The 15,471-nt window shown below is 39.8% G+C and overlaps 1 protein-coding gene across 1 annotated transcript in view; it reads left to right on the plus strand.

Annotated features, from left to right (window-relative positions):
• Positions 1-13,357, plus strand: part of prkcha (protein kinase C, eta, a) — a 26,276-nt gene extending 12,919 nt beyond the window's left edge. Inside the window, exons 3-14 of the mRNA XM_044165991.1 lie at positions 343-496; positions 588-622; positions 719-801; positions 1,426-1,555; positions 1,656-1,789; positions 1,901-2,029; positions 2,342-2,515; positions 5,428-5,582; positions 9,271-9,409; positions 9,989-10,177; positions 12,498-12,644; positions 12,797-13,357. Of these exons, the coding sequence (XP_044021926.1) occupies positions 343-496; positions 588-622; positions 719-801; positions 1,426-1,555; positions 1,656-1,789; positions 1,901-2,029; positions 2,342-2,515; positions 5,428-5,582; positions 9,271-9,409; positions 9,989-10,177; positions 12,498-12,644; positions 12,797-12,961 (1,634 nt within the window). The 3' untranslated portion in view covers positions 12,962-13,357. The remainder of the gene's footprint in view (positions 1-342; positions 497-587; positions 623-718; positions 802-1,425; positions 1,556-1,655; positions 1,790-1,900; positions 2,030-2,341; positions 2,516-5,427; positions 5,583-9,270; positions 9,410-9,988; positions 10,178-12,497; positions 12,645-12,796) is intronic.
• The last annotated feature ends 2,114 nt before the right edge of the window (positions 13,358-15,471 follow it).

Genomic DNA, 15,471 nt, shown 5'->3' on the forward strand with positions numbered 1-15,471 from the left:
GTGGGTCACAAAACCAAAACGATGAGCTGAAAAATGTTATACAGCTCTGTAGAGTCAGGTGATAATTATTTGTGGGTTTGTTGCTACGAGTTACCCCTTTCACATATATACAGTAAGTGATATGATCCATTGTCAATATAGAAATACTGATTATAGCTGCTTTAAAGAAATCCCACAATGTGATAACAGTGATCCATTCAAAATTGTAATATATTTTTCAACCTTAGCTTTTGTGGTATCGGGTCTAGGAGTTAGTGTATGGATTTTTGACTTACTGACAGCAGCACTTGTTGCAGTCCTGTTGTTTGAACACACACTTTTTCTCTCATTCTTTTCTGTCAGACGACGCCATAGTAAAAGAGAAGACCTACAAGCAGTTTACAAGGAAGCGGCAGGGGGCTGTGAGACGGAGGATCCACCAAGTCAACGGACACAAGTTCATGTCCACTTTCCTCCGTCAACCCACCTTCTGTTTTCACTGCAAAGAGTTCATATGGTGAGGAAGTCGAGCAAGGATGAATCACAGCTGTTCACACGTATTTGTGTGAACTGTAAACTGGATCTGATTGTGTCTCTCTCTGTTATAGGGGTGTTTTTGGAAAGCAGGGTTATCAGTGCCAAGGTGAGTAGACCCTTATTTTCTCGTTCTGCCTTTTGACACAGCTTAAACGTACAGACACGAGTTACGAATTTGACATTTGAGTGGTTGTCTTCTCAGTGTGTACCTGTGTGGTTCACAAACGATGCCACCAGCAGGTCGTCACTGTGTGTCCACGCATGAAGAAGCCAGCAAAAGAACAGGTAAGACACTTTAACAGTATCAGTCTGCTACGACAGTAGGATTTCTTGTCTCAACAGGTCATCAGATCACAAACAAAGTAATCAGTGTGTCAGAAGGTTAAAGGGCACTCAAGCATGCTGCTGCTGCTATTCCTTTTTGTTTTGTAATACAGGATGTGCAGAAGATAGCAGACCTCTAAGACAGCCCCCTCCTACACACTGTCACACACACACACCTCTGATTAACACCTGCAGTGATCAGCAGACTGTACAGGTTCCTGTTTTTGTGTTGAGCTGATCACTGAGCCAGAACACTGTACTATACTATACTTTTCCACACATGGTTGTTGTAGCATTTCCATATGTTTTTATAAATACATCTGTGCTTGTTTTAGCATTTGAACATTTCATTTTTGCTCAGTTTTACTATATTTTGCTGAACATTACAAGTTTCTCTTCCTTGAGGAAATTCAGAGAGAAGCAAATGCAGCAATAAACAGAAACAAGGTCCCAGTATGACAAAAATAGGAACTAAATGTTTTTCACAATCCACTTTGTGGCAATTTATTTATAATATGTGCACGCGTGGTTGAGTATATTTTTGCAACACACGTGGTTAGTTTACAGTATGTCTTCTCTCCCCAGCCCATAAACCAAGGCTTCAGCATCAACATCCCTCACAAGTTCAACATCCACAACTACAAGTCGCCCACCTTCTGTGACCACTGTGGCTCTCTGCTGTGGGGAATAGTCAGGCAGGGGCTGCACTGTAAAAGTAAGACCCATGTCAATGTTTGTCTCTCAAAATCAGGATCTCAAATGTCCTAATTTGTCTTTTAATTGAGTGTTCCTGTCTGTGTGGTTTCTCTCATCAGTCTGTAAAATGAACGTTCACATCCGCTGCAGAGGCAATGTCGCTCCCAACTGTGGGGTCAACAGTGTGGAACTGGCCAATAAGCTCGCAGAGATGGGTCTGCAGGCTGAAGGACTCGCTAAACGCAACTCTGTGGTACAAAGGCTGAGTTTTCCAGAATAAGTCAAATGAGTTAATTTTACTTAAATGTGGTGTTAATCAGGCTGATCTAAGTGGTGTTTTTGTTTTGTTTTTTTGCACTGACAGTCCAAAAGTGCAGGTCAGAGGGCGCCCTCTGAACGGAAGGAGAGTACGGAAAGTCAGCAGCAGACCTCTCGGCTGGGCATCTCAGACTTCACGTTCCTTCAAGTCCTTGGAAAGGGCAGCTTTGGCAAGGTGGGAATGACAAGAGAGGATAATGTAAAAATGCTGTGTGTAATGAAATGATGACCGGTAGAATGTGGGAATATATACAGTATACTAGAGGAAATTGTATCTGGTCTGGTTAATTCAGAAATATTTAATAGCTGTTTTCAAAACATTTTGTAATATGATGCATATCAGTTAGCATTTCCAATACCAGAATAAATTTACTTAAATTAATAAACCTCATCTGTTCTGATAGGATTTGTATCAAGGAGATGCTGAATTTGGAAAATTGAAAATTGAATTATCTTCAATCGTACTCTGTGTATGTTGTATCTGCAGGTGATGCTGGCGAAACTAAACAGCAAAGATCGGGTTTTTGCAGTCAAGGTGTTAAAGAAGGACATCATTTTGCAGGATGATGATGTGGAGTGTACCATGACGGAAAAGAGGGTGCTGTCACTGGCCCGCTGTCACCCCTACCTCACACAGTTGTACTGCTGCTTCCAGACATCGGTCAGTTCAGATACGCACACATGCACTTGTGTCACAATTCAGTAGGCTTTAATTGTAAGGGAATTCAATAGAAGTAATGATGCAAAGCTTTTGTCTCAGATAGGGATGAGAATTGATAAGGTATTACTGATTCCAATGCCATTATCAATTCTGCTTATCGGTCCGATTCTTTATCAATTCCCTTATTGATTTCTGATCAATTTTCAGTAGCCTGAGAGCTAGCTGTTGCAACAGTCTGTCATCATCTAAAATGGATGAAATGAGAGAATATTTGTCCAGCTTTCCTTTTCATTTAGGTTTTTTTAAGTCAAAGAAAAAATTCGCTAAGCCTGCCTGCGTGGCGCTAATGTTATTATAACATATGATATTTACCCGCGATAACGGGCTTGCTGCATTCCTGGAATTTAAGCCCATGTTGCATAGAAAGATGTTTCAGCATATTGCTGGTGTTTGCACCCTTACTTGAAATGATCATTTTACAGACATTACAACTAGCACTGTTGTCATCTTTCTTCGTGAAACGCTTGGGACTGTTTCTTCTTCTCCGCCGTGACTCCTTGTTGAAAGTTTTCAGCAACGTAGGCACATGAGTTTGATGTCATTGTTTTGCAATGCAATGTGCAACTGTCAGAAAAACATGCCAGCATCGATAAAAGGAATTGATAAGGTCGGAGGCATACCATTCCAATGGATCGGTTAATTTGGAACCCTTTCTCAACTGGAACCGGTTCTCGATTCCCATCAATAATCTCATTTCAAATACCTTCTCCCTTCCCATATAATATAATATAATATAATATACAGTATTTTCTGTCTTTCAGGTAATTGGATTGTAGTTAACTTTCACACAAGCACCTTGCAAAGATCATTTTAAAACATAAAAGTCGTTACCCAGTTTAAATACCTTGTATGCCAGTTTATATGTTAACTTTCAAGTATACCATTTTTCTCGTGTTATTTTTCAGAATCACATAAAAACACTATATTGTAATAATTTGCAGTTCCCTTCTATGTTTTTATATAGATGCCTTATACTGCCTTTACATCACCTTTATATAAATATAAATATAAATATTTATTCTAAGCACTACTGTACTTTGGTGGTCTTCATGTGGCATAGTTTCTATTCTTACAGCCTTGCTTACCAATAAATTCATATAGATACAATAAATAAATTTGTACATGCTAGTAAATAGCATGGCCTTCACTTGAGTGATATATCATGTATTGCTCCCTACACTGTTATCAGGTCCAGTTTTTAACTGTGTCCAAATTCTATACTACATGCTAATTCTGATCGGGTTTTGAGTACACAGTGTGTTCACAATGGAAAAGTTAGAAAAATAAGTATACTGAAAAAAAGGTCACTCTTTTTAATAAATCCACTGCTGTTGATGTGCACTAATGTTCCACAATACAATGCACAAAGGGAATGGAGGTTCATCAGTAGTGACATTCCTAATTTGCAGTTTGATTGACGTCTGGCAATTCACATATTGCTTTAGTTTCCTTTTAGTACAAAATGACTAAGGGCATTGATTCTTTTTTTTTTGTATACTAACCACAAAAATGGTAAAGTTAGACCTACTGTAGTGTATACAGTTAGTATGTAGTGCGGAATTAGGACACAGCATTGTAATGCGTAAATTGGTCAGCAGGTGGCAGCAATTTCCCAGTCTTGTGCCTGAGAGGGTGTGAGGGGGTGATGAGGCTCTGCTGGCAGAGCTGTTCTTCCTGGCACAGAGAGGACACTCCTAATCAGCTTTTGTTGTCTGAACCGCCTCTGACCCGCTTCACCTCGGATCAAAGTAGAGCAGCATGAAGTGAAGAATTGACTAATTGACACTGCTCCCCTGACCCATTCAGACCCACACACAACCACAGAATAGCCATTGTTTCGCCACATCTTGACATTTTTAGGTGTCTCATCACCTCATCAATTTTGAGCTTCTTCCCAGTGTGATTTTTGAAGCAAGTGAGTGGGAAAGGGAATTAGTAGGGGGGAATGTGTTGCGCCTGTGGTGAGGTGGAGTGGGCACATATTTTTTCTTTTACCAAATAATGTGTCTTAAGAGAATTGTCCCTCAACAGGGCAATTTATCATCAGCTGCTCATTTTAACCATTAAACAGCAAATTAAATCCACTCTTGCATCACCAGACATCAGGTCATCAGGTTCACGGAGGTTTAGATAAAGTCTTGCTAAATACTTAGGATAACTAAACTTTGGAAAACCCAGAGGCAGCCATTCATTGACTGTGAACTTAGAAAGACTATCGGAAATTACATCTGTGGTTACTTGAATGTTCAAGTAGAAACAGATTCTCCATGTGGAATTTAATTTAAAGAGTGAATCAGGTTTTTCAGATAAAATGGTAATTGCACCTTGGAGCTCAAATATCAGTATGACTAGCGTTTAAAAATGTTATAACTTAATAAGACTCAGTAGAAATGTACAACCAAGAAACTGTGTGGATTTCAAGATTCCCACAGCTTTACAGCGAGACCACACACAGAGTGCTGCCTGCTTTGCTTGTGCAACACATTATTACTGAACATTATACATGTAATCTCAAGGTAAATACATCACGTTCTCCTGCAGTGTTTTTTTTTTTCTCCAGGCTCTCATTTTCTAGATCACATATCGACCATAGCCTGTAATGAAGAAAGAAAGATTTATGGGTTTGATCAGTATTTTTTTTGCCCCGCTGACTTTCAACTACGGTTAGTTGCACAGGAATCCATTAAACAGACGTGAAATTTATGAGAAGCAGACACGTATCACCCTTGAAGCAATCTCAGCATGCCCATGGTCATGGGTTCTTGGACGGTTTAATAACGCAGGAGCCTCTGTGAGGCTAGTATGGTTTGTGTGCACATGTGTAAATGTCATCTCCTTGCTTCCTTTTGCAGGACCGCCTCTTCTTTGTGATGGAGTTTGTGAATGGTGGCGATCTTATGTTCCACATCCAGAAGTCCAGGAAGTTTGAAGAGCCTAGAGCATGTTTCTACACCGCAGAGATCACCTCCGCTCTCATGTTCCTGCACAGCAAAGGCATCATCTACAGGTCTGAATCAGGGAACAGAAATAACAATGGAATTTGCTAATAGAGTAGAACATATTTGTGCACACAAAGGTATCCAAAACTCAAAGTAATAGTGTATTACACTACTAAGTCTCCATCTTAACTAGATATTTTGTCTTTTAATGAGTCCTAAAATAGTATTTTAAAGAATATAGTATTGTCATATGACTGCACATCCTGTCTTAGCCAAAATATTGGCCTTCGTCTCCAGAAAATTCCTGAAAATAGGGAAACTGCAATGGAAACATGTGGAAGTATCTCCTCCAAATGGTTGAATTGTTTTTTTGTTTTAAGAAAAATAAGTTTTGATGGCTGAATAGGAGAACGCCACACATTTTACACATTAATCGCAGTTTACTAGTTTTGTGGAAAGGTACACATCCTGTAAAAACAAAAAACAAAAAAACAGCTGTATAATGTCTTGCTTTGTCAAGTCTGAGAAGATATTCCCTGATAATATAGTCAGGTTTATATATCGGATTTGGTTTGGAGACTACAAATTTATAACAAACTCGTGGCATGAAAAAGATGTGGGCATTCATCAAACAGGGACAGTCAAATGAATTTTTAGGATACAGCATTTTTAGAGCTTGAGCCAAACTAGGCACTAAATTTCAGGATACTGTGTCTTGGCCTCTGTTGCATCAATTTTGACCATTTGTTGAATCTGTTATTTGTGAATCGTCCAATTTTATGGGAGTGAAATTCAAAATCTCTGGGGTACTATTTGAATAAATTGCTTGAGACCTTTTTAGGATGCTGTTGGCTGCTTGCAGGGAGTAGAGTGGCAGAGCAGCGGTCTCCTTGCCAGTACATGATGATAAGGAAGGGGGCATCATGTGAGCTAAATACTGAGTTATATTTAGTGGTCCATGGGTTCTGTGTCAGCCTGCACCACATAGCATGACTGTTAGCTTAAGAGGCCACACACAGTTTGCATGCTACAACTAAAATAACAAGCCATATAGCAGCTCGCACATCAGGCCAGTGTAAGAAGAGCAGAGCTTGCGCTTCCTCCTTAAAATATAACCGTAGCCTCAGTCGCTGCGTTGTGTAAAATGCATGTCTTCTCGTGACTCAACTAGTTATCTCTATTTGGCTCTTTTAGCTTGAGGTAAAGTCATGCTTTGAAGCTTCTCAGTTGATGCCACAGCATGTCCATGTTTCCTGTCACCGTCCTCCTCAACAAGAAGTTTAAAGATGTTGTTTTAAAAATGCTATGCTATGCAATTTTTCATGATAAAAAATACATCGAGTTTTTTGATAAAGCTATTGACATTTGAAGACTTAATTTCAGACTTAACAGTCTGAACCCAGACTAGCTGACTTTAACAATTGTTTAGAGAGGAGAGCCAGTTAAACACAAGCCTACATGGGGGTGAACACAGCAGCATAAACAGCTGGTAAATGTCATGCAATCCAGTACAAAAGCCCTGCCATAAACACTGCCTTTGTGAAGCTTATACAGTTTTGTTTGGGACTGTGCCAGAGAGGTGTTGTGTTGTGTCTTAATATTTTGTCCCCACCACTATGTAAGGAGGGAGCAAAATATTTAAAAAGGATGGATTTTAAAAATGTAATAACTTCATCCCAATGTTTTGTTTTAAGAATGCTTTAATTCATCTTGTATAACAAGACACTGCTAAATTGTGACTTGTATCACAGAGGTATAACCTTAAATTTATGTGTATTTGTATAGACTTCAGAAGGCCGTGGTAGTTTGCCTCAGTCAGATAAAAAATCTGTGTGCGTTGGAGTGTTTGTCAGCACTTCCTCTTCTCTACTTTGGAAATTTTCATATTAGTGCAACTCTGTATCTTACGCAGTTTGTCGTTCTCACAGTGTGATAGAGTTCAGCACCTCAATGTTTTCAATGTTCCAGACTGTTACTGTGGATACTGTCCAACTGACACACTTACCATAGAAAGAGGTTCAAATTCTAAGTCAGACTTTCCAAGAATCAATGCACTATTCCAGTTTGATGAGGTGGATGGGTGAAGGAGTTCAGGAGCACTAATTGCAGTGGGTTATTTGCATAGTAATGTGTGGCCCTGTGTATCTCAGTGATGAGAGCATGGTAGTAAAACAGCCTGGGTTTGGGATTAATTTCCCCCTGGATACATTCATACTAAAATGTATACGTTAGTAGTACTGGAAAGTGCTTTGGAGCTATGTCAAATAGCAGAACTGACCACATATCTGGAGTAGAAAATCACCGTCTTAAACATTAAAACATTTACTGGCCTCCATTTCATTTTTCACAATTTTGTTTTCTTGTTGCTAAGCCCTTACATGGCCTGATTGTTAGACTGCAAGAGTCAGTTACCATGAGTCACAGTTACACAATCAGCATACGATAGAGAAGAGCAAAACAGATTACTCCAACCAAACCAGTGTTGCTTGACCAGCCTGTCTCTTTTACATTCATAATTTCTGTTTCTGCCTCTTTGAAGAAATCACTCAGGATCCTTTTTTATTTATTTTTTGCTGGAGAAAAAAATCAGTTTCTTTTTAAAGTTGTATGCATCTCCCAAATGTAATTTATCTTCAGCATCAGCCTGTGCTATTACATAATATCTTCTTTCTAGCTTCAGTCAATCCCGACCCTCTGGTCTGGTCTCCTTATCACAGATTAGAGCCCACACTCAGCAGGTTTAATCTCTCTGTCAGATGACAAAGCACCAGCTGACATGAACACAGAGATTTTTTTTTCCATTGTTTGGTTATGGAGGCATCCACATGCACATTCAGCACTGGGGAAGATGCGTCCACTGATATTACAATACATTTTATTTTCATTTCAAGTAATATTAAGACAATGTTACTGCTTTCTGTGGAGACTAAGGAGTTTGTATAGTATTAGTAAGTAATAACTAATAACCTTTGTAATAAAAGAAAGTGTATGACGTGATAAAATAAAACACAGTGGCTAGGAATGACTTCCAGACAGCTCTTCTATAGGTTCTTTGATGATACATTTTTTAATTTGATAAGAAAAACAAAATAATTAAGTTCAGCAGTCAAATGAAGTCAATTTTATTGAAATACCCCAAAATCACAAATCACACATTTGGTTTAGAGGTAAACAACCCACATTGATAACCAAAAAAAAAGTGTTCCAAATTACATAATTAATCATTAACAAAAAATAATATCACATTTACCTCCAGTACATGTGACCACTTCTGATTTACTATGCTGTAAGAATCTGTTCCACAATAAACAAACAATATCTCTATATAAGTTTTGCCTCTCCTGAAAGCAGAATAAATATTAACATCAGGGCTTTTTCCTTCTTGCCAGCCGAATTTGTCATCTGAATGTGTCAGACTTTTCCTGGCTGCCATTTAATCGTCAGGGAGTCGTCTGTCAGTGTCTCCTGCTGCTACAGAAGTTTCACTGTCCTCAGAGGACCTTTTTTCTTTATTTTTTGTCTCACCACAAAATTCTACCTCTTTCAGATATAAGTAGAAACAACACCAACTGGGTACGACTGGAGACTGAGCACAAACTGACATTTTAACTACTGTTACCTTCAATTGGATAATGAAAATTTGGTTGCTTATTAGCTTCCAGCCTTTACTATTTTCCATTTATGTCTGCTGGATAACAATGCCCCAAAACAAATATCTCATTTTCTGTTTCTTTCTGTGTTTGTCTCGCCTTTCAGGGATCTAAAACTGGACAATGTTCTTCTTGACAAAGATGGTCACTGTAAGCTTGCAGACTTTGGCATGTGCAAAGAGGGCATATTTGAAGGCGTGGCCACAGGAACTTTCTGTGGGACCCCGGATTACATTGCCCCCGAGGTCAGTTTCTACACTTGTGCTGAACAAACATACACTAACTTTATATGCATACAGTTAAGTTTTATATATTTCTATATTTCTTTAACATTAACAGATTGCAGCAAATAATACATTCAAGCACATTTAGCTTCCTGCAGCCCAGGTCTTCTGAGTTCATATGATGCAGTTCCCAGTCCCATCCCCTCTCCATCACACCACCTCACTAAAAACAAACACTGTGGTCACTGCTCGTCACTCCAAACTCCCTCCTGACTGACTGGAAGGCAGCGTACCTGTGAGGTCAGCTTGTGAATGGCGCTGTTGACTTGACTTGCCCTGATCCCCTCATCGGAATGCTTCTTTACAGGCGTGTTTGATTTTCATAATGATGGATTAAGATGATCTGTGTCCTGATGTTTGAGAGATTTTTCTCTGACCAAGACTGTGTGTCTGGATTTATGAAAGGCTTCTTTGCTGTCCTTAACACTTGCTCCTCAGTGTAGCCTCACTGGCAACACACACATCCAACACATCTAGTCTCTAATTCTCTCTGTGCTGTGATGGTTAACTTTAATAGTATGATGTGACATGTTTCCACAGATCCTGCAGGAGATGCTGTATGGGCCCTCTGTTGATTGGTGGGCTCTCGGGGTGCTACTGTATGAGATGCTGTCAGGACACGCCCCCTTCGAGGCCGAAAATGAAGATGACCTCTTTGAGTCCATCCTCAATGAAGAGATTGTTTATGCGTCTTGGCTCAGCAAAGAGGCAGTGAATATACTCAAAGCTGTGAGTCTTTTAATTTTGCATTCACACTAAGTGGTTCATCAACTGTAAAAAAAATTGGATGAAAGCCAGGTGTTGCTGTAGTCTTGGTGTTTTTGGCAGATATTTACCCTCCTCATACTGTCTCTGTCTGACTTTTTTCAAAATATACAATTGCAGGAAATGTCTATGAAGCTTTTTTTTAAACTGAACTAATGATAGAGGAAATCAATTTCTCTCTGGATTTGTGACCAGCATTGTGGAGGAAAACCAATAAATTCTGTGAACATTTACTAAAAGACCAATTCCCTGCATTCCTGGACAATGTAACATGTGCCTACAGTGTGATAAAATAACATATCAAAGGTTGGAACAGCTTTGCTCTGGATTTCTGTGATCAGGGTTTGTTATTTGTTGTCCTTCAGAGTGACTGGCAGCCCTATGGAGCTCTGCCAGCCAGCTGTTTGGCCCAGGTCTCTTACATAACTATATTAAGGCATGGTCCACTGCCCGGCCACAGCACACAAGCTAAAAATACGATGACACCTCCTCCCTCCATTCCTCCCATCTTTGCACCCTGTTCTCCTCGTCTTATCCTTGTTGTTATGCCACCATGCTTAAGGAAGCACTGGAACTTTGTGTCACACGTTAAGTAAAGATGCATGTCGTCGTGAGTGGATTTGAACGCCACTGCACTATTTATACTGAAGGTTGATCCGTTGCAAGGTTCTTCTTGTTCCTGTAAGCAAGTTTATGGAGTTGTCAGGTTGTTCAGGGTTTTGTGAGGATATCTATAGAAAGTATTATCAGTGTTGAGTTTGTTGAGAATAATTACTTTTTAAATAATCATCATTCATTTTTGCAAAGATGTTCTATTTACATTGATATAAAACACTAAACCATCACATTGCAGAAGCTGAAACCAGCAAATATTTGATGTTTTTGCTTTATAGATGACTGAATGACTATTGATGATTAATCGATTCAATCAAAATTGTTGATAAATTTCCCGCCAGTTGACTAACTGAATGATTGACTAAAAGTTTCCACACTAGTATTCCTTTCTGATTGCTTTGTATATTTCTGCTGGTGTAGTGGAGAATGGCTTCTTCATGCAGTAATGCTGACATGGCAGGTCTGGTACTGAGGATGGCACAGCTGACGTGTAGCCATGGAAAGATGTCATCAACTTAAGTGGAATAGTCTTTCTTTAGTTTTGTGGTTTGTAAGCTCCTGAACTGATTGACCCCCTGCTGGTCTGTCTAACTGGGAGTTAGACAGACCATACTGGTGCACTGGTGTGGTTTTTTAATATGTTAGCTATGATTAACTACAAATCACGTCATCAAAATCATCCTCACAGCTGCAAATCCCTGCACGCAACTGCATAAGCATTAAACTGTAATGTTTCTTTGCCCAGATGTCTTGATGTGTTAACAGCAAGAAGCTGGTAGATCAATCCAAAAGTGGTTGTATACTTCTGTAAATGATCAACAGTATGTGAGGCATGTGTGATTTGTGAGTGTTTTAAGTTCATCCCCTTTTTTTATCTTTTCAACTCCACGTTAGTGCCATTCTTCTTTGTCTGCATTGTCTAATCTCTGCTCTCTTTCTTTGTGAAGTTAGTTTTGCTGAGGCATGTGGTGTTGTCTGGTAGCTAATAGTGTTTGGAGCTAATATGGCAAGACATATTAATCTTTACAATGACTTCGAGTTAATCTGGACACTGTCACAGTGGAGACGGAGGATCGTTAGTTTGTTGTGGCCTAGTCTGAATGTCACCGCTAGCCCTAAGGTGTGCACAAACTCCGCGGCCGAGAGAGAGAGCTGTCCAAAACACATTTGTTTTTTCCTCCCAGAGTGAACTAAAAACAAAGTTTTTCAATTTTGAGTTTGTTTTGTTTGGGCCTCTCCCTCTGGCCTCTGCCACCTACTACTACATTGGTGGCAGAGGAACACAGAGTTCAACAGGTGATTCACTGTTCTATTGTTTTATTGTGTACAACACCAGGAAGTTGAGATACCTTAGTTGCACTGTATTGAACCTAGTTCAACATTGTGGGAGACGCCAGACATAATCTAGGGTGTGTTTTTGTGAGTTGGGAGGCGGGGACTGACTGGATGTCATCCTGGCTATAGTCCAGTTTGGCATTACTCCAAAATAATCTGGTCTGATCTAGTTGAATAACATGTATCACATTTCCTCACTTTGTACAGATCATAAAGAAATAACTAAATGCTCTTATGTTATCTTACAATCATTTTCTATATATTTTACAGATTTTTTAAATTCCTTATTTAGTCTTAAGTGTCTGTGAATTCATCCATCTTTTGGTTTTCGCAGTTCTTGACCAAAAACCCAGCCCGGCGTCTGGGCTGTGTGGCCTCAGAGGGCGGAGAGAGCGCCGTGACCAGCCACGCCTTCTTCACTGGCATCAATTGGGAGAAGCTGAATCGTAGAGAAATGGAGCCACCCTTCAAGCCCAGAATCGTAAGTCACATGAATGGCTTTATTGATGGCACGATAGTGTGTGCATAAATGATGATGAAGACATTATGTAGGGTTTGACTTACCTTGTGGCTCTAACTGTTTTTTGCTAAAATGTTGCTGCTGATGAATAATTCTTTATGATTCCCCTCCAGAAAACACCAGAGGACGTCAACAACTTTGACCCAGATTTTACTCAGGAAGAGCCCACCCTCACGCCCATTGATGACCCTCTGATCCCTTCCATCAACCAGGAAGAGTTTCATAACTTTTCCTTCACTTCGCCTGAACTGCTGGAGAGCCAAGAGTCTCCTCATTGATCCACCATTCATCCTACACTCGTCTCATTCTCTATGGCTTTGTCTAAGACGCTACGGACAGTACGAGGCTGTCACATTCCCCAGAGACATGAGGGTGCAAAGTGCCAAGGAGTCACCCAAACACATGCTCAACAAGAACCAGGGCTGCACCTGATGAACTCTCAAGCATTCCTGTGATCCCAGAAAAAATGGCGTGATTAGCTTTTAAAATTACATTTAGTTTTGACTATGTTACAGCTTGAGTGGGACGCATTCATGCAAGTGTCTTTGTGGAAATGGTCTATTTGACATGTTGATGTGTTTTAAACTTGTTTGACAAAGGTGTACAACGTTAGAATTTTATTGTACATTTGCTTCCAGTTACTTCAAATGAAAAAGCACTTTTTAGAGCATAAAGACATGGTTTGTGTTTAATTTTTGCTACAGCCCTGTCCAGAGAAAGGAAGAAACCAAGAGTTGGTTTTAACCAGCATGCAGTAGATTCCCAGAAAATTCGAGCTGCCAGTTAAATCCTGGAAGTACTGAGTGAGCGGGTGAAATAGTTTTTCAATGATGTGACCCTATTCTGGGAAAAAAACAGGCCCATACACTCTGGCTAAATGAGAGTTGAATCCCTCCACTTTCAAAGTAAAAGGATAAAACTTAAATTAGGTTAAAGGTGAAATTTGGTTAATTAATTAAATTACAAATGATAATTTGTCTAAGTTGCTGGAATCACTTACAAATAATAGATGATTTGTGTATTACTCACACACTGTAAGAAAAAAACTTGGCATCGGTCTCAATGATTCCCTGTGTAATTTGATCAGTCAGGCATGTTGAGGATGATGCAAGATTTCATCTGAGATGAAAGCACTGTTGTGATTCATTTTGACTGTGAAATATCCAAAAGTTTGGCGATTTCCTCACAGTTGTCCTAGTAAGAAGACAGATGCTAGTACGGTGTTTGTCAATTGTCAGAATCAAATGAGTCTCGGTGCATTTCAAGGTTTCTCAACGGTAATCACTCAGTCCGCTGCTCTCTTCTTACACACACACACTCTTTCTCTCAACAAACAGAGCCTTTGAAAGCTCCCAGTTCCGTGGGCAGACTGCCTGGGTAATGGGAACTCACATGCAAATCCAAGAAAGTTATTGAATATTCTCCCTGCTGAACACTTGAACCACCCTCTCTGCGAGAGCATAAAATGGATACTAGGAGGAAGTAGACAGAGAGAGAGAACTTAAAACTTGAACCCTGCAGTACAGTAACATTGGCCAATCATCTGGTGGGGCCTTCAGTAGGTCCTTGTGTCATCATAAACCAGAAGAGAATAAACAGGAAACCACACAGCATCATTACTGTCGCCTTTGACAGAAACAGGAAGACACAAGAAGAGAATTATTATGCTTTTCTGAAACTTTGAGAAGCATGAAAACAGTATAGTGTGTGCTGTTGGTAATAGAAATTTAAAGTGTTAAAATAAAACATCAACAAAGGAAAAAAATAAACTTGCGTTGAGAGGAATCTTGTGTGCACTAAACCAAACTTGCACAGATATGAACAGCCCCGACCTCACAGAACGGAGAAGGACTCTTCCTGTTGGTTTGAAGGAGGAAGCCTTCAGGCTCCACATCACATCTGTTTATCTCCTCAGCCCCCTGTCTTGTGGAGGATTGTGCTGCTAAATACTGTAAATTGGTGGCTTCGAATACAAAAGTGCCTGTGCTTAATCTGAAACTGAAAACAGTGCCGCTGTGCTTTTACAGCACAAAACAAAGAGCTACTCTGCTAATGCAAAGTTATGTTTACTTACAAAAACTACTTTTGAGCTGATGGAGGCTCTTCCTATCATGCTTCGTGCTTCAATCCCTGTTAAGTGTCTGATTCACCTTAAACATCATTTCAACTCAAGATTTAGAAGTGCATTGATCTCAGGGACTTAACAGCAGCCAACTAATCTACTTTTTAGATTCCCTAACAAAGATGGTCATGTGTGCTATACAAAGAATGGGGCATTGGATTAAATGACTTGACTTTTTGTTTACCCATTCATGTGGCCCCATTTGGCAGCTTTCCTCAGGTGATGTCTGAATGAGAGGAAAGATTTAGGAGCCTTGTCACAGTTTTCATTACTGAGACTTACTGATGGCTGCCAGCGGTGTCTCTGCACTGCTTGATTGAATCAGTGTTTGACCCTGCTGTCCTGCCTATATGATTGATATCCTCAAAAGTAGCAACAGATAATGAAAAATACTCTACACAGACATCACTTAAGTAATTCCCTGTAGAAATCTTCATTTTTGTCACTTGTTGGACTTTTTGTGCATCAACACAAAAAAACAGAACCAGCAGGTGTTCATATTTTTGCATACTAAATACATGTTACTCAAATACTAATCTCACACTGTTTGCTCTTACAGAGATGACTGGCAGGGCTTGGAATATAACAATGTTTGAGGTGGCACCATGCACTCACCTTCCTGAAGTGACCAATAGCACAGAAAGAGGTGTGGCTAGCACCTTAGAC

The sequence above is a fragment of the Siniperca chuatsi genome, linkage group LG15 (assembly GCF_020085105.1).
Source record: "Siniperca chuatsi isolate FFG_IHB_CAS linkage group LG15, ASM2008510v1, whole genome shotgun sequence".
Classification (NCBI taxonomy): domain Eukaryota; kingdom Metazoa; phylum Chordata; class Actinopteri; order Centrarchiformes; family Sinipercidae; genus Siniperca; species Siniperca chuatsi.